This window comes from Rhipicephalus sanguineus, chromosome 9, assembly GCF_013339695.2.
Source record: "Rhipicephalus sanguineus isolate Rsan-2018 chromosome 9, BIME_Rsan_1.4, whole genome shotgun sequence".
Classification (NCBI taxonomy): Eukaryota; Metazoa; Arthropoda; class Arachnida; order Ixodida; family Ixodidae; genus Rhipicephalus; species Rhipicephalus sanguineus.
In genome coordinates this window covers 40640311-40659504 of record NC_051184.2, presented here as the reverse complement: position 1 = coordinate 40659504, position 19194 = coordinate 40640311, and the positions used below count along the sequence as shown (strand labels likewise).

Below are 19194 nucleotides of genomic sequence, written 5' to 3'. Positions count from 1 at the left end.
CCCCAAGGTGGTGGGTTCGAATCCGGCTTCGGCGGTCACATTTCGACGGAGGCGGAAGGCTATAGAGCCGTGTGTCCGGTATACGTTAGAGTACCCCACATGGTCGAAATTTCAGGAGTCCCTCAACTACGGCATTCCTCAATCAGGTCGTGGTTTTGGCACGTAATGCCCTAGAAGTTATTTTCTTTCTTTCCTTTGGAATTCGCTTTGTCCAGTGAAGAAGATGATCATCACTTTCCCTTTCTTCCTCTCTTTTCAAGCAGATGGGCACTGCGCTCCCTTTAGGAAACAACCACTATCTCGTTTCCTTCACGGTATTGTGCCGTTTTTTTATATATGTTTAAAAGAATAGAAATACCAGCAACTACACCATTTGTTGCAGGAGTGGTCAGGATATAAGAATGCGGGGGCGCCGCCAGATGACATCTCTGTTTCTGTGTTTGTAGTTGTGCGGATCTGCAGGATCCTTGTTCAGGCCTTTCAAGAAGGTCCTCTCATATTTAGGCAATACAAAAGCGGCGCCGGGCAAGCTTTTGCAAGCTGTTTGTTCTGCCATTTCACAATGCTGTCTGGTCTGCGTACTCGATGTTCCCCTTTGTGCTACAATCGGGTTCGTCAGCCAGAAGCACAGTCACCGCAGTTAATCGTGGAACGAGGGCCTGATGGCCTGCTGATTTCGTCAGATTCGCGCATCAGAGATGCCTACAGGTTTCATTACCTCGAGCCCGCTCCCATCTAGTTGCTGTTCAGACGGCGTACATTGCAAAACGCAACGGGGGACAATGGCATATACAGTAAAAGCGGTCCCATACAGGTCTTGGAAACGATTGCACCCATAGGGCGCCAGATACGGGTTTCGAGAAGTCCGAAAGGAACATTGGCTCTTTTACAAATGGGCTTTATCATAATGTAGGACTTCAGATCAACTTCCTTTATTTTTTCCCCCTGGAACACTTTGTCTAGATTTCCGAAGTTACGATTCTCCGAATCTCCGGGAAACCGCACCGGAAACATGCACTTTCATCACACAGAATCCTTGTTTTCCGAAGGCTGTACATGAGGCGGAGCAATCTAACGGCGCCCGCAAGTGATCAGATTCATTAAAACAGGGGCTGAGCAGTTTGCAGAGTGGGAGCCTTCCTTGGTTTGAGATGTAATGTACACTGATACCTTAGCTGGCCATATCTTGAGGTTCCCTTTAAGAGTCATTATAGCTTACAGCGCACTATGACATACGGACGAAGAATAGACAGACGAAGACAAGTGCTGACATCATCACTATCTAATAAAATAGGGAAGTTGTCAACGAATCTGAATACTTTCACAGTTCGCGATCCGGTGAGCTTAGAAGCCACCTAATTGTGAAAGTATTCAGATTCGTTGACGACTTATTTTACTAGATAGTGAAGTCAGTGCTTGTCTTCGTGTGTCTATTCTTCGTCCGTGTGTCAGAGTGCGCTGCGAGCTGTAATGGATCTTCACCAACTAGCCCGGTCAAAAACCTTGCCACAGTCCCTTTAGGAAACCTGGAGGAGGAGAAAGACGTTGGTCATATTCGCTAACGCCATTTGGTAAGAAGCCGACTCGCAGTAGAAATATGTATAGAAATGAGGGAAATGCCAAGAGGTTAACCAGAAGGGAAACTTCTGGTTTGCTACCCTACACTAGAGGGAAGGGGAAGGTCAAAGAAAGATGGAAAGACGAACAGAGACAAAGTGAACCCTGTGCTGTGGACAGTGCAGCAAGAGTGCTTGCGTCATGATTGTTGCATCGGGGGTCAGCGCCTTTATGAAGAGGTTTTTCTCGACCAGTTGTAGAGGAAGTATTGCTTACACATACGTCACTTCGAGGGAGAATGAAAAAATATTTAGTACATGTTTAAAGCAGCGCAAAAGGCGGAAGCAGAAGCAAAGAAGGCCACAGAACAAGGCGCTGTAGAAGTGACTGACACTGTGGTACTGTGGTCTTCTTTGTCTTGTGTTTTCCTCCTTTGCGCTGCTTCAAATACGAACCAAAACCAACTCGCCCAGTCTTTACGTCCCTTTGCAAATGTTTAGTACAGTGGCCCCATATGTTAGCGGACGGAACAGAGAGCGCAGTACCAACGCTGCGAAAAATGACAGTTCCGTACAAAAGTGGCAATTCGTTACAGGATAAAGCTTTCAGCGCTCGAGACAACGGCGTGCTGTGCCGCTTCGTGGAAGAAAAGATTTTCCTTGTATCCAAAGATCATCTCTGACATCAACAAAAAAGCTTTCGTTTCCGGAATGATTCTGGACAGCGCTGGAACCCGAAACGCGGTCACGGTGAACTGTTAACAAATCGGCGACCTCGTTCTCGGGAGCACGTTGCAATTTGGCCCCCGCTGCTGCAGCGCTACAAGTGCGGCGCGCAACAACGGAGGATCATTCATTCGTTCCGCAGGAAACGCGATGTCGGCTGACGGATGCATCCACTGTGCCCTTCGTTTCTTGTTTCTTTTGTTCTTTCGTTAGCGACCTTCTTGTCGCGTTCGGGGAAAAAACGAGAAATCGAAAGCGGAACTCCTCGTCAACGCGACACGCCACGCTTCACTTAACAGCGACCGTCACTGCGATGTTTTCCGCAGAACCACAGGGAAACCTAAACAAAGTTAGAAAGAGAGGGGTCGGAGGGGAGCGAAACTCCTGCCGTTGGCTGGGTGCGATCAGAGCGTCGTCTGCGTTCACACGTACCACGGGGAGCATTATATTCCAGTCTTAATAACATCTGGGGTTTTATGGGCTGAAACCCCGATATAATTATCGGTGTTCTTTAACATGGCGTTCTAAAGCGTGCGCTGTCATCGCACAGTACACGGGACTCTAGCACTTCGCCTGCATCGAAATGCAACCGCCGCCAACTACAGTCCAGTCTCAGCGACAAAGAAAAGCAGCTCGAAAGTTACCTTGTAGGGTAACTTTCGAGCGTTACCTGTAGGGTAACGTTCCTTAAGTGTGTAGTGAGTATATACACTTAGTTACACACTTATTCCACATTAGTTACACACTTTGTTACACGCTCATTTACACACTTAGTTCACATTTAGTCCATACTTAGTTAAACGGTTACACACTTACACACACGTAACTGTGTGTGCACACACCTAGTTGCCCTCTATTTCCCACAAATGTGTATGCATACTTATGCGGCCGCGGTAAAGTACCAGTAAAATTAACATCTGGAATGGAGGCTGACATTGAAAACTCTTTCACCACTTCTGGCTTACCGGCAACTATCAATACTGTGTCCTGTTTCGGTTGAAAAGAGTTTTTTTGTTTCCACCGATCAGAATTCCCTTTCAAAATGTTCCCTCAAGCGTTAATGGAGCGCTCACCTTTATGAAATGCGCATTCCGAAGTTGAATATTCCTATTTCCATTACGTACGGAAACACGGTGCTTAAGTTACTCACACCTATGCTTGATTTTTCAGCGAAGCTATTATATCTCACATATTTCGGCGGCGTCGCACGAGAAAAAAATGTTGCAGTAGCTTAGCTCGGCTATGCCAGGATAGCGTAGCGTTAGCAAAGGTTCAGCTGATTGTTCTTAGCTTTCCTGATTGTCTAGGATGAGCTTGATTATCATGATTACTGCTGCTCCAATGACACACACATGGTATACATATTATGCGGCACATGCATATTTATTTTGCCAGGCGACTACTTCGGCATTCGATGAGTTGAGCTTCTCCGCTCTTCTGCGCCGTTGAGCAGCATTTGCGCTCTCCTTCTCCATGGCTAAACCACACTGGCAAACGCCACTGGCAAACGGCTCCAGCGCAGTGTCAGACGCCGACTGCACAGCGAAGGCGAATAGCTGCGCGCGCGCCGGCGCCAGTACGTCTACCTCGGCTACGACGTCACTCCTCTGGAAAGCGCAGACCGGCGGCAGCGGCGGAGTGCGTGGGAGGTGCCGGCTCCGATGCGCCAACTGTGTGACATCACTGATCCTCGCGCATGCGCAGCACGGCACTTGAGGAGCCACGCGAAACTGGCTCGGCTAGGCCTGTGTAGCTAACGCTACAAAATCCGGCGCTGGCGAGCGTACGGAAATCAGGCCCTCGATGGTGCACCGGACGCATGCGTATTTGTAAGCGGCGTTTTCCAATAATTGATTCTCTCTCTAGCGTGGGCTTCAAGGCGCTCAGCTTTTTCTGATATGACAATCTCATCTTTTATCCAGGTCAGTTGTCATTTCACGTTGCCACATTCAATTGATTGTTGCCTGGATATTAATGCTTGACGGTCGTTGTTGTCTGTAGCAACTGAAGCGTTTTGCTGCTAAACATGTGGATTAAGGTCCAATTCCCGGCACGGAGGAAGGAAAGAGCTTGAAGGGAGAATCGCGCAAAGCGAAATAATAAATAAATAAATAAATAAATAAATAAATAAATAAATAAATAAATAAATACAGAAAGAAAAGCAGTACGTCACACAACAGTGAGCCGCAGAAGCTTCGCATCTAGTTTGACCAGCCCTTTAGAGCTGGTCAAAAGTTATAGAACTTTCTTGTTCTTCACATGGGAACTCAGGCTACGAAATGACTTCGGGCTATGCGGCTGAAATTACTCCCCCGTTTACAGTCAGACCTAACTAGTGCGCGTACATGACGTTCTAGTTATCTAACATCCCCGAAATATTACTGTACGTGCCCATGTCCGTTATAATTTGCGTTCCATTACGTCCGTACGCCGCGGAGTCACGCTTCGGTTGTCACCGGAAGTCGCCAGTGCCAGTAAAGACTCTAGCTATCCGCAACCATCCTTCATCTCTCCGTGTAACCAGCACTGTGGGTCTGCTCGTTTTCTATCTGGCAACGCAACGCTTAAGCCGTTCTGCGTCGTAACCACTAATACCATCACCGAAAGAAAAGAAACCCATCAGCACCCTGATTACTGGACCATCTTCGCTTCATACCGTTAACGTGCTCGTGTATACAATGTAACTTCTGGCACTTTACATAGAATTTCTTGTTTGTTTTTTAAGTGCGCAGCCCTTTGAGGGCCCGACTCGTCGTTCATTCAGTGTCTCAGGTCGCATGGTCACGCTTAAAATCAAATGGTCAATACAGGCGTAAAACAAAGTTAACAATGTTTTAAACTGGATTAAAATGCACGAGCAAGGTCTTCAGTAACATAATTAACAGAAATAACCAAGAAGTAATTGCTATAATTACCTTAAAATCGCTAAAGACGCTCTGCAAACATGCGACTGACACCCGCGCCCCGCAAGAGAGGGCGCCACCGCCTCACCAAGCGGCCATGACTCCTCCCACCGGCGCTTCTCCGGCTACATCAGAAGCGGGAAACAACCTGATTGAACTCGCTGCCGAATACACGCATCTCAACTGCCGTAGCAAGCAGGAAGTCGATGACGCGCAGCAAAAAGTAACGCGCATGCCGCACACCGAGTTTCCCGTGAGGAGTGGCAGGCTAGCAACCCGCTCTGCAGGCCGACATCTCTTCCTTCTTGTCATTAAAGATCGTCTTCTTCTTCTTGCGAATCTCCTTAACCATATTCTACTCGCGCTGGGGAAACCCTACATGCTTACCTCAAACACTGACGTCGTCGACGGTTTGGCAAACGGAGCAGTGGGAATTCTGCGAACGGGAATCGCTGGGTGGGCCCGTGCGACGCACTTCCTCATGTTTCACAGTATTGGGGCTCTTTTTTTATGTAGCGCACCATATGTAATACGGGCCCCACCGCTTTTGACGCAGCTAGGAATTGTAGAAGAATTCGCCGATTTATATATTTCATACCGAAGATATTCCCTTTCTCTGATCCAGATGTGTCGAACAAATGTTAACCGTAAATGACAATAACGACATATGCATAACGTTAAGCGCAGTATTGAATTGACGAGGACGGGACAGGGAGTGACACACACACAAGCGCTATGTAATACGAGCCAGTGGGAATTCGCTTATGTGTGTGTCGCTCCCTGTCCCGTCCTCGTCAATTCAATACTGCGCTTAACGTTATGCATATGTCGCACCAACAAGGCCAAAGATCCACCCTTGCTAAGTTCATTTCTAGTACAAATGGCCCCTTTTTACATGTGTCTCCGGATCCTCAAGCCATCATTCCACTCATCGCCGCTGCAACGTGTAGGGCCCGTTCCTATTCCTTTTGCATCCGCAACGGTTTGCTTCCAGAAGACGTCAAGCTACTCTTCTGTGGTTTCCGTCCTTCGACAGGGCACGGGAAAAGAATCACGAAGACTTTGAAATCTGAATGCTACCGGCAAGTACGTAGCGCTTGTGTGTGTGTCACTCCCTGTCCCGTCCTCGTCAATTCAATACTGCGCTTAACGTTATGCATATGTCGCACCAACAAGGCCAAAGATCCACCCTTGACAATAACGATGTTTAGGAATTGCTGCACTAATGATGCATTATTCAAATTGTTCATAATTTTGCAAACCACATACGTTTCGCAATGTTTTCAATGGAGGAGGAGGTAAATTTTAGGTGAATTATTACGATTAATTCTTGGTTATTTTTGTGGTTTGTAATATTTCAGACATTGTTAGTTTATTTTGTACTGTTTTTGAGCATTGTTAGCCTTGTTTAAGGGCAGTATTGACCACTACGTGACCATGCCACATGAGGCTGTGGATGGACGACAAGCCGGGCCGCTAAACTGCTACGCACTTAGAAATATTTGAACGCGGGTGTGGGGGAGGGGGGAGGGGGGGAGGGGAGGGGTTGTCGATGGAACCAATGTTTCCAGTGCTTTTGTCTTCTTAAAGGCAGCAACTGCCTACCTTAGCGTGTGTACGTATAACCACAAGATGGAGCACTTCAAACAATCCGATATGGTAGGTGCCCAAGGAAAACCAGTGAGAGTGATAATTTCTAACCGTTCAATTTCTTCACGGTGAAATCACCATATTTAGCTGCTGCTCAATTTTTACATGCATGCCTAAGGGAATGCGCCCCGCCTTCTGCCCAAAATGACGCGAAAATAAAACCACAAATCGTGTGCCCCACATCTCCCCCTTTACCACTGTTTTATCTCTTTTGCAGCAAAAGCTGCTTTTAGATCACAACAAGGGCCGTTTTCGGCGCCGCTGTTCGCCGCTGCCGCGGCCGATGTCCGTAACCACTATCGCGCGAAAAAAAAAAAAAAAAAAAAACGAAATAAGAAGAAATATCCAGGATGGAACGAGGTTCGAACCTGGGCCCTCTGCGGGGGAGCCCAGTATTCTACCTCAGAGCCATGTCGGTGCTTGAAACTGCTTTGCAAAAAGATCCTGTACAGGCTTGATGTGGCCCCGCCGCGATGGTCTAGTGGTTATGGCACTCGACTGCTGATTCGAAGGTCGCGGGATCGAATCCCGGCCGCGGTGCCTGCATTTTCGATGGAGGCGAAAATGTTTGAGGCCCGTGTACTTACATTTAGGTGCACGTTAAAGAACTCCAGGTGGTCGAAATTTCCGGAGGCCTCCACTACGGCGTCTCTCATAACCATATCGTGGTTTTGGGACGTTAAACCCCAGATATTATTATTAGGCTCCATGTGGGGGAAGGAACCGCATTAACATATGTAATGTAGTGTGGCAGAAGAGTAAAATTACAACCATGGGCGTCACACAACGCGAATTTTGTAACCGGGCGACACACAATGAGAATTGCGCAAAGAGTGTGTTGTTGACTGCCTCCAACCCGTTACAAAGGGCTCTGCCATAATTCTTCATCGTCATCAGCCACAGCATCAACAAAGTGCACATAATGCCTTACAGGTGTTTAGCAGGTACCACGGTTCTCCGCAGAATGAAAAATTGCATAGCGACTGCTCCCCTACTTCACAAAAATTATGATGATTTATGGCGTAGTGGTTTCCTCGCAAGTGCACTTCTATTGGTTACCAAGGAAGCCCATAAGGCTCCTATGATCCCATGATATGAGTGAAATAACAACCGGACATCACACACTGGGAATTACGTAACGAGTGGGTCGTTTAAAGCTTCCAAACCATTACAAAAGGCTCTAACAAATAGCTCTAACGTCATATACATGCTCGAGTGCGCCGTCTGCCAAAAACAGTATATTGGCCAAACTGAAACGCCGTTCCGAGTACGCCTCAACAACCATAAATCTCATACTAATACGCTACCCAACCTGCCGCTTTCTAAACATATCCGCTTACCAGGGCATTCTTTGGACAAAATCAGGGCCACTATACTTGAATCAGGCTTTCATTCTCATCATGATCGTGAAATCCGCGAGTCTTACTTAATCTATAAATTCAACACCGTTTCATCAGGTCTAAACGAAAGTACAGGAACACTTTCTGGCGTGCCCACGAAGCATCATCAGCCTTAACTGGGACAATCCATGAACGTTCAGCTTTGCGCTTGAACCCACATCCCGTTAGTCATCGATTAAGCTCGCTGAATACCGTCTGTAATGCCGCTTTGATTGTGTGCATTTATGTATCCATGTTTTATAGTTAGTTTCGCTGAATAATCACCCCTCCTGTTACCATAGATATGGATGCAAGACTGTATTTCACCGCGCACGCGCCAATAAAAAGCCTAGACTACTCATCTATTTGCCTCGCAATAACTGAACGTACAATCTCGCTGCACTGTGCGCGGCGCATTGATATTGCCATGTTAGCACTGTAATTGTCGGTATCGCGTTCGTACATAGTTATTCTGTGTGCGCGAAGAAGTGATTTTTGTAATTTTTTTCTTTTTCTCTTTTTTTCTTTTTCTTCTTTTTTCTGCATGTGATCTAACTGTACCGTCAAGAGCACTGCACGCAGTGAATTGTGTAATCGCTGATTTACGTCGCCATGCTATGCTATCTCATGTATATCGTATTTATAAGGAGACTCGTTGACATGTACTTGTTACTTTGACAAAGGCTGGTCCACCAGCCGGAACGTCAGTAAACATACCGCAAAAACCAACGTGCGTCGTACTCTCTCTTGTTCCTTATATCTATATATATATATATATTATATATATATATATATATATATATATATATATATATATTATATATATATATAGATATATATATATATAGCTCTTGAAGATATACATGTTAATTTCCTTTTGGAGATCATTATACTCTTCCAGAGAAAGAGTTAACGTGCATGATTTTCTTTCTTTCTTTCTTCATTATTTTTTTTTAGAACAACAGTGAATTGTCCAAGGGGACACGGCTAAAGGCAAACATTGCCTGACTGGGCCGTGCCACCCATACAGCAGCAGCAGCAGCAGCAGAAAGACGACATTTTGGAACATAAAAGCACACAGAAAAATGAATCATTACACTTGTTTGCACAGATGAAATGCACAATTCATCAAAATCAAAGGCAATAATCGAAAAAAAAACATCAATGTTATCAGTTTGACAGGTACTTAGCACTAAAAGGTAGAAACGCAAATATAACAGATGATGCACGTGTAACTCTCGAGCAAAACATTAATGATCGGCAACCAAGAACAACCTGATGGGGCTCATGAGCCACATGCGAAAAAGAAAGAAAAGTAAAAAAACAAAAAAAACACGATACATTGGTGCCGAATCATAGTGTTCATAGAATAACTTTGGTTTTACTCCTCTGAGAATAATAATTCTCTTATCGTTTTTTTGAAACGCTTGCTTAGTAATTCCAGAATTTAGGAGATCTGTGGTTAAGGCATATTTGTTGAGGAGGTTAGGAATTTGCACCGCAAGCGTTTGTTCACCGTAATTTGTTCTACTACGTGGTATAGGTATAAAACTATTTCTGAAAGTATAGCCTGTCGTTTTTACACAGTATTTACTCCGGAAGGTATGTTTGTCGCGCTGAAATTGCCGCATAATCGCAACAAATAGCTTATATGTGTGGAGTTTGGACACTGTAAATATTTTATATTTGCAATAGTACGTTTTGGTGCTGACCATATGTCCTAAGTTTTCTATTGCACGCAGTGCGCGCTTTTGGAATGTTTGAAGTGATCCTAAATTATACTGAGTAGTGGTCGACCAAACTAGAAGACAGTACGTTAAACGGGAATGTACTAGTGCGTTATAAATATGGTGTTTCACGCTTGCTGGTAACAAATATCGCAACCCTGTTTAGGGCACCTACAGCGCGGGCAATACTAGTTTTGAGAGAATCAATATGTGGTGACCAGGACATATTCTCATGGAATATAATTCCCAGGAATTTGGCTGTGCTTGACTGTTCAATATTTATTTTTTGAAATTGTAACTGAGGTTGAGATGGCGTGTTCGTTCCATTTGATTTAAACAGCAAGTATTTTGTTTTGCTTACATTTATTTGAAGTTTATTTGCATTAAGCCACAAATTTAATCTTTGTAGCCATGTGTTGGCTTGGTCAAAAATATTGTGTATTAAATAAATATTGATGAAAATATTATTATTAATATATATCATATTATACAGAAATATTAATATTAAATAATAAATAGAAAATCCAAAAAAAACGGCAGTGGAAGATGGAAGCTTCCGATGAAAAAAAAATCTGTAAACAGGGGGCGGGTGCTCGAGCCTCCGCCCCCCCTGTTTACGGATTTTTTTATGATTAAAGAGAGTTACATAAGTGAAAAGTCAAGACGCGGGAAAAAAAAGTGAGGCAGCTTCGCACTAGTGGTGCCAAGCCTGAAGGAAGTGCGGAGGATAGGTTGCCTTCTTTGTTTCTTATTATATTTCTCTCTTTTTCTTCCTCAGTTTCTTTTGCTCTTATCTGTCTGTTTTTATGTTTTTTATCTCTGTTTATTTCTATTTCTTTCTTTCTCACTCTATGTATATCTTTTTTTCTCGCTCTCTCAATCTTCCTTTCTCTTTCTTTCTCTCTCTCTGTTTATTTCTCACTTCCTCATTCGTTCTATCTCTCTCTCTCTCTCTCTTTCTTTGATTATCTCTCCTTTCCTCTTTTTTTCTCTTTCTCATCTGCCTTTCTCTATACTTCCCCCTTTCTCTTTCCTTCTATAATCTGCCTTATTCTCTCCCCTTCTTTTCCTCCTCCTCTCCCTCACATCCCTTTCCCACCCATTTGCTATACTACTCTCTACAAGGCTATGCTATGCTCTGCTAGCGTGCCTGGATAGCCGAGTGGTTACGACGCTGCTCGCCTTCGGATCGTGGGTACGAGGGTTCGAATCTCGCCTTGTCAGGAATTTGCCTCTATCTCTTTCTTCTCTGTACGCGTTCTCTCGCCCATCAGAGTTATTGCATCCGACGCCGGACAAATTGATGCACATGTACGGAGAGCGACGCACAAGAGGGCAAGAGGGGGGGGGGTGCCGTTTCATGATGATGATACTTTTCTGTTCGTTCTGCACGGAATAATGGTCGGCTTAAACAGCGCCGCTGTCAAAATTGACAGGTAATCTTATTTTATTAGAGCGTGCCTGCGGCGGGAGAGAGATTGAGATGAGATGCATATGTTATATCACGATAATAAACTGATTGATTGATTGATTGATTGATTGATTGATTGATTGATTGATTGATTGATTGATTGATTGATTGATTGATTGATTGATTGATTGATTGATTGATTGAGATGAGAATTCGATCACGTGATGCGCTGTTTCATCCTCCGCCCTAACACATAAGTTGTATAGAATGGCATCAGTTTGACTTTGAATAAAGACATAGGCGAGGGTTAGGAAATGTCTCTGCTCGTTATCGGACGAATACCCCGACTTCTAGTATGCCGTAACAAATACACAAACTTGCCGATCCTTCGTGTTCGGTTGGTTCCGACGCTCTCCTTTTTTCCTCTTACTGCGCGGTGGTATTGCGCATACAGTAGGGTCGACACGGCTCAAGGCGCCAGATCCTGTACTATATGAGGGCTCCGCGCTGATACAGCCGACATCCCCATTATGTCGGCGTAAGCCTTTCGTATTATGTTTCTTTATAGCCCAGACACGAGACATGGGGAACGACGGCTCGTGCACTCCAGCGCGGCAACAATGAAAAGCCATTAACTTCGTTTATCGCGTTCGCGCTTTCCTTCTTCGTCGCTCCTTAAGAAGACAATAAAACATCCGGCCGTCCGCATAAAGAACGTGCTCCAAGGTTTCATTTTGTTATCTTTCTAGCGCTTGTACCTGTTTGGATGTAAGGTATACCGTACGTTACAGAAAAAGGCCTGCGATAACGTTCGTGTAACGCGCAAGAGTTTGAATATTTCGTTTTCCTTTTTCAAGCGAAGCTGCTTATGAGGTTTCGGTGGCCGCGGCGACATATTAGGCGAAAAACTCAGCAGTGTACAGAAATGCGGTCCCTCGTAGGTGCGCTAGTCAAATGCGTATTTGTCGACGCCGCTTTTCAATAACTGATGCTCTCTATATCGTGGGCTTCTCGGCGATCAGCCTTTTCTGATATGACACACTGATCGGCGACTTTTCATTCCACGTCGCCACATTTCCTTGTTGCCTGGATGTGAACGCATGACCGTCGTTGTTGCCTGTAGGAACTGAAGTGTTGCGCTGTGCTGAGAACGCGGATGAAGGTCCTATTCCCGGCCTGGAGGAAAGAAACAGTTAGGAGGGAGAATTGTGCAATGCGAAAGAAAGAAAGAAAGAAAGAAAGAAAGAAAGAAAGAAAGAAAGAAAGAAAGAAAGAAAGAAAGAAAGAAAGAAAGAAAGAAAGAAAGAAAGAAAGAAAGAAAGAAAGAAAGAAAGAAAGAAAGAAAGAAAGAAAGAAAGAAAGAAAACTAGTACGTCTCACACAAGAGTGGGCCTCGGAAGCTTCACATCTAGTTCCATCTCTATTATGTATGCGAAAATATGTGCACATTAGGGAGGTGATAAAAAATTATAGAAATTTCTTGTTCTTGGCGTGGGAACTGAGACTACGAAAATACTTCGCGCTATGCGGCTGAAATTATTCCCCTATTACGACCAGAGGTAACTAGCGCGCGTAGATGACGTTCTGGTTACAAACGTCACTGAGGTATTACTGGGCTTGCCTGTATTCGTTATAATTTGCGTTCCAGTACGTCCTTAAGCCGTGGAGTCACGCTTCGGTTGTCACCCGAAGCCGGCAGCGCCAGTTGAGACTCTCTCTAGCCTCAACCATCGTTCATCACTCCATGTAAGCCAAAACTGAGGGCCTCCTCATTTTCTATCTAGCAACGTAACGCTTAAGCCTTTCCTCATCGTAATCACTAATACCATCCCTGAACGAAAAAAAAAATCACGCATATCAACGAAGGGAATGATGATGAGTGGGCGAAGCACCAGGGATCATTCGGGTAACCGTGAATCCCCCGTACATTGCCCACTGGAGCATCAAATGCGTGACAACACGTGCGTACAGTATATACAATGTTGCTTTATTGATGTCATAAGGCGTATATGGTGTTGAGGTGCGGACTTCTTTTGCCCTTCATTAGGACCGCCTTGCGATAGGTGAAATGAAGAGTCAGGGGTTCTTGAATGGGATGCAATCTGAACTCAGCTCGCGTCTCCCTGGTTGTTGTTGGGTGTTTATGGTCATATGAAATGCATCTGAGAGCATAACTCGCCCTTAGCGGTCTCCATTCAAACCAGAGCACGCGCCGGGATCGAGCGCTGCTGCCGCAGCGCCCCTAGCGGACTTCGTGTAAAGAGAGCTACGCCAGAGGCGGGGGATACAAGGCTCGGCCCTAATGTGCTTCGCTCCTAAATGTAAAAATGCCCCAGCGTCCTGACTACTGGGCCGTCAACATCAACAGAAACGCGAACGCAAGCCACTCCCATCAAACAACCATCGACGTTACCCTAATGACAACTAGCTGACAATAAAGCCAAGGAATGTAGAGGGGACTTTATTTGTTGTAATTATGATATAAATGGGAAGAAAGTAAAGTAGGCGAAAAGACAACTTGCTGCCGGTAGAGACCGAACCTGCAACCTTCGAATAACGCTTCCTATGCTCTATCAGTTAAGCTACGGCGGCCGTTGTCCTCCCATCCGCTTTATCTGGAACATGTGTGCATTTAAACCGGGGAGTATTAGTCAGCGTATGTAGAGCATCGGACGCATTATTCCAAGGTTGCAGGTTCGGTCCCTGTCGGCGGCAAGTTGTCCTTTCGTCAACTTCGTTTCTTCACATTTATATAATAATTAGTACTAATAACGTCCCCTTGGCTAGGTTGTCTGTGCCCAGTAAAGGCTCGTTCACACCGGCGACTAGCAACGGTCGCGCGACTAAGTTGGTCGCAAAGCGACGGATCGCAAACGGTCGCAAATGGCCGTTTTGGTCGCAAAGCGACAGCTTTGGCTCAGTCGCTCACTGCTCGATTTTTCAGTCGCGCGACTGCAGTCGCAAACCTCTGAACCAAGCAGATGCTCAGGAACAGGACGTCAGCCTATTTTACGGGGTAACGGCAATGCGAGCTGTACACGAGCAGACGTGAATTCTATGTGGCGACGCATATAGGTCGCACGCAGGTGTGAACATCGGTCGCTTTGAGTCGCCGCTTTTTGACCGCCAGTCGCAAACGGTCGCGCGACCGGTGCTAGTCGCTGGTGTGAGCCAGCCTTAAGGTTGTGTCCAACAAAGATAAACGAGCCCCTAACATTCCCCTTCTTTCGTTCATCGACGTTATGTAGTATCATTTCTGTGTTCTCTTATTCTACGTTCGCTCTAAACGGTTCTTTCCCATTAAACCCAGACCTCATCTATGATCGACGAGGAAATACCAGCTTCGTGCAGCGCATTTAATGCCGTATAACCACCCAGTAATGCCACGAGGAAATGGGCTTTCGACTTCCGAGATCCGCTCCGTTTATCGCCAGGCTTTCTTTATCCGTAAACATTCTCTGCCTGTGCACGATTTAGTTCCACCGGGAAGGCACAAGCCGACACGCTTAGTGGGTAAACGGAAACCTAATGCGGTTGCGGCAATCGCAGCACGCTTAGCTGCGGGACCTTAATGCTCGTCATGGAAGCTCATGAACTTAAACGCACAGAAGCAGTTAAGCAAGGCTCGTCGAAAACCCGGAACAGCCTTAAACCGTAGCCTTATCTTTTAATTCTATCCTTATTGAATATCGCGTGTTTGTTTGTTTTTTTATCCTTCACGTTTGGTTCCGCTTTTTCTTCCAAAGCGCCCAGGAAACCAGGCTTACGCTCGAAATACAAATAGAAATGGAGATCGTCGGAAACAATCTTCTCTTCTTTTTTTTTTCCAAGCCTCATGAACATAGAGGCACGTTTGCGCACCCTGTGATATTTATACTTTCTTGTTTAAAGAGTGGAGATATTTTCAGTAACTCTACATCTATCCCATGAAGTTTACCTGCGCATGGTTGCCAAAATAATACCAGACCAATAAATCTAGAAAGAAAGCATGGAATATGAAGGGCATGGGCTTCGGCTCATGAGTTAGTCTCATAATAAACCATAAGCTGTAACCTTGGGGTTTGCAGGTAAACGTTGCCGTGAATAATATATTATGAAAGCTAAAGTCCGCAGGAACCTCCGGGCGCACTGCGACATATTTTACATGTCTTCTTTTTTTCTTCTTTCCATTTTTTTTCTTTTTTTATGGTGTAGAAAAGGAGCCAGCGGGAACAAGTTTGATCACACACGAGGTTCCTGCTTGTGATCGTAAGGCTTCGCTCAACGTCCACAAATAAAAATAAAGAGAAAAAAATCCGCAATTAAAAAAAGGCGGTTCCACGTTTACTTTATTCAGTATTCCTGTGCGTTGAATTCCTGGGGGTTTCAGCCAGCGCCACTCGTAGCCTTCCGTCGTAGCCAAATCGATAGAGCATTGGACGCGTGATTCCAAGGTTGCCAGTACGAATCCCACCAATGAAAGCGTGGTTTTTTGTCCACTTTCCGAAGAAAAACGGCGCACAAAAGAAATGCAGACGAGAAAGAAAGAGAAGACACAAAGCGCTGCACTCACAACTGAAAGTTTATGGACTTTTCGTCCACTTTAATTCCTTTCAATTAATGTCATAACTATTACACTACAGTTAAGAACAACAAATGATGTCCCCTATGCTTCCCCTGGCTTAATTGTCTGAGAGAAAGAGAGAAACGTTTTAATGAAAAGCTGGAAATGTTAGCCTGGCTATACGCCTGATCTGCTACTCCAGGTGCTGGCTGGTGGTTATTATATATATGCTGATAATCACATAACAAACACACGCACACACAGATAATACTGTTTACTAAGTTTCGCTAAGGCTCGTGGCCCGCAGAAAAGTCAACAGCGTGTTTGTGGTGCGTAAAGCACAGGCGCGGCCTTGCCATGGGCCCAGAATATGTCGCAGTTTTAAGCAAGAGCTCCGTTGAAGGTGTAAAGGCGCCTTCAGGGACTGTCTGTCTGATGCATATCGCCTGCATTCACACAGAACATGTCTCAGGTCTTCTGGGACGTTACATTGAACGCACAATGGTGAGTCAGAAAGTATAATCTTGCTCTGTTGGATTCATTTGGCTGTATACGTAGTGGGAGACGTCTGAGAGGGACCGACCACGATAATGACGCGAACGCGAAAAGAGAGCCTTAAGAAAAGGTTCGCGAATAAACGGGCGAGAGCCATTTATACTCGATTACGAGAGGACGAACGCGGGTGCGCGCGTCCAGAAGGCTCGGACAGTGACGTACTATCTCGCGAGGAAAGAAAAGTTCCGAACTTTTTTTGCAGTTCAGTCGAGCTTGAAGCACGAGACGTCTCAACGACTGGGAACCGAAGCGAAGAAGTCAGACGCAGGCCGCTCATCAAGCATTGTGGACGCGACTAGGACACAAAGGCCGCCACTAGGGTAACGAGGCAGAAGGGGTACCTCGTTATCCGAACAGGCCTTTGTTGCTGTTCATCGCTGTTTCAAAGAACAAGCATTCTGTGTATCCCTTTACAAAAGGCATCGTGGCTTGCTTTGTCTCTTTAAAAGCTCGCCCCCATCTGAGATGTCGCGAATTAGACTTTCGAGAGAACGTGAAGAAACGCCCGACTCACCGAAATTGTAGTTAGCGCAATAAGTCCACTTCTGAAACGAGCACGAGGACTTCATGAAGCGAGTCAAACTGCTTTTGCGCCTTATTTATTGCCTTCAAGAATTACTTTAAAGTAGTAGGATAGCCAGATATTTCTTTTTTCGGAGGGGGATGGGTTCAAACATACTTTATGTATGTTCGTGGGTGCGTTTGTATGCGTGCGTATATATATACACATCGAAAACTGAAAAAAATTCGGGAAGAATTTAAACCCCTGTCGTTCTTCACAGTCTCGCTCGACTGTCGCGCTCTGTCAACTGACTTCACTTGGTTTTGCTAGTTTTCGACTGGACAGGCGGAGATAACAGCAAGTAGTCGAAAAGGCGCGAAATCCTGATAGGCTCAACGCTTAGTTCTGACATTGTCCATGTGTTGTATGAAGAAATAAGTGGCGAGGAGGAGATGACACTTGTAGGAACGGTAGTGCAGGCGAGAAAGTAACCATCGTCTCCTTGTTCGTTTAGGGGTCCTTTGAGTTATATCATTTGCGAACTGAGGGGGTTGATGTTCAAGACTAGGGCGGACGCTCTGAAGCTTCTGTATACGAAAGAATGTGGCCGGTTTGCCGGCTTCAAAGATTGCCGTGCAGCGTACGGCTCTTTTGCTCTTATGATTTTCGATCATCAGCGAAGACCTAATTATTAACAGCGCAGTCCCTGCACATTTCCTTCTTTCCTTCCCCATCTCTTTCTCACATATCTATTCCCCTTTCTCATTCCCCAGCGTAGGGTAGCAATCGGGACACCTGTCTGGTTAACCTCCCTGCCTTTCAGCCTTTGTTGCTTTCCTCCTTCCTTCTCGGTGATTTCGGTGGACATATGCCAAGAACCGAGAACTGCATCTTATCGGTACTTACGCGCAAAACGGAAACCTGGATGCTTACAAAGAGGGTTCAACTTAAACTGAGGGGGACCCAGCGAGCCATGGAAATGAAAATAATAGGTGTAACCTTAAGGGAAAAGAAGAGAGCAGAGTTGGTCTAGCAACAACCGTGTGTTAAAGACATCTTAGTCAAAATCAAGAAAAAATGGGCATGGGCAGGTCATGTAGCGCGAAGGCAAGATAACCACTGGTTATTAAATGTAACAGACTGGATTCCAAGAGAAGGCAAGCGCGAGAGGTTGAGGCAGAAAGTTAGGTGGGCAGATGAGATTATGAAGTTTGTAGGTATAACGTGGCCGCATGAAGCACATGGCCGCTTTGGTTGGCGAAATGTGGGAGAGGCAATTTCCCTGCAGTGGGTGTAGTCAGATATTTTCATTTTGGTGCTAAAAGGACAAACACGTGAGAGACAAGAGGACAAGCGCTTGTTGCCTCTCATGTATTTGTCCTTCTAACGCTTAAACGAAGATATCAAGTATGCATCGACTAGCCCAGCAACAAGTTCTAATTGGGCGTAGTCAGGATGATGATGATGATGCCAAGAGCTCTTGCAACTACTGTAACGTCGTTCCCTTCTCTTTATGTGCAGGACCCGTCGCCATGACTACGACAGCAACCGCGCCTCTTGCGTAACAGAGGAGGACGACCAAAAACCCAGTTGCGAGCGACATCCACGCCACTAATGTCTCCGGATGGAAGCAACGCGTCGGCGGGCCTGTCGCAGATCTCCGACGAAGACGACCTCCCCGAGGACTACGACTACGAGGAGTCGGCTTGGCGCTTCGACCTCGCCGACCTCATTCCGACGGCCGTCGTGTACGGGGCGACGCTGCTGTTGGGACTAGTGGGCAACCTGCTCATAGTGTACACGGTGGCGCGGTTCCCGCGCATGCGCTCCATATCGAACCTCTTTCTCGCGTCGCTCGCGTCGGCGGACCTGCTGATCGTGCTGCTGTGCGTGCCCGTCAAGTTCGGCCAGCTGTTCTCGTACACGTGGACACTGGGCGAGCTGGGATGCAAGCTGCTGCTCTACGTCCAGCACGTCTCCATGATCTGCTCTGTGCTCAATCTCACCTTCCTCAGCATCGAGAGGTAAGAAAGAATCGATCGGCGTCCATTCCATTATCTCGCGCAAGTACGAGATGACAGAACCGTGCATTTATTGAACCATTTATTAACAACAATGTGCCCTAGTACACATACGACGCAAGAAGTGCACTTCAAGAACTGCACCACAGCAAACGAATACCTGTTTCTTCAGGGGCGGGCCGGACATCCTTGCTTATAAATGTCGTTGCGGACTGTGTCAG

The 19194-nt window shown here is 45.9% G+C and overlaps 1 protein-coding gene across 1 annotated transcript in view; it reads left to right on the top strand.

Moving 5' to 3' along the window:
* The window catches only part of LOC119405038 (QRFP-like peptide receptor), a 109251-nt gene that overhangs the window by 54599 nt on the left and 35458 nt on the right, over positions 1 to 19194 (top strand). The window contains exon 2 of the mRNA XM_037671799.1: positions 18474 to 18976. Coding sequence (XP_037527727.1) covers positions 18567 to 18976 — 410 coding nt within the window. The 5' untranslated portion in view covers positions 18474 to 18566. The remainder of the gene's footprint in view (positions 1 to 18473; positions 18977 to 19194) is intronic.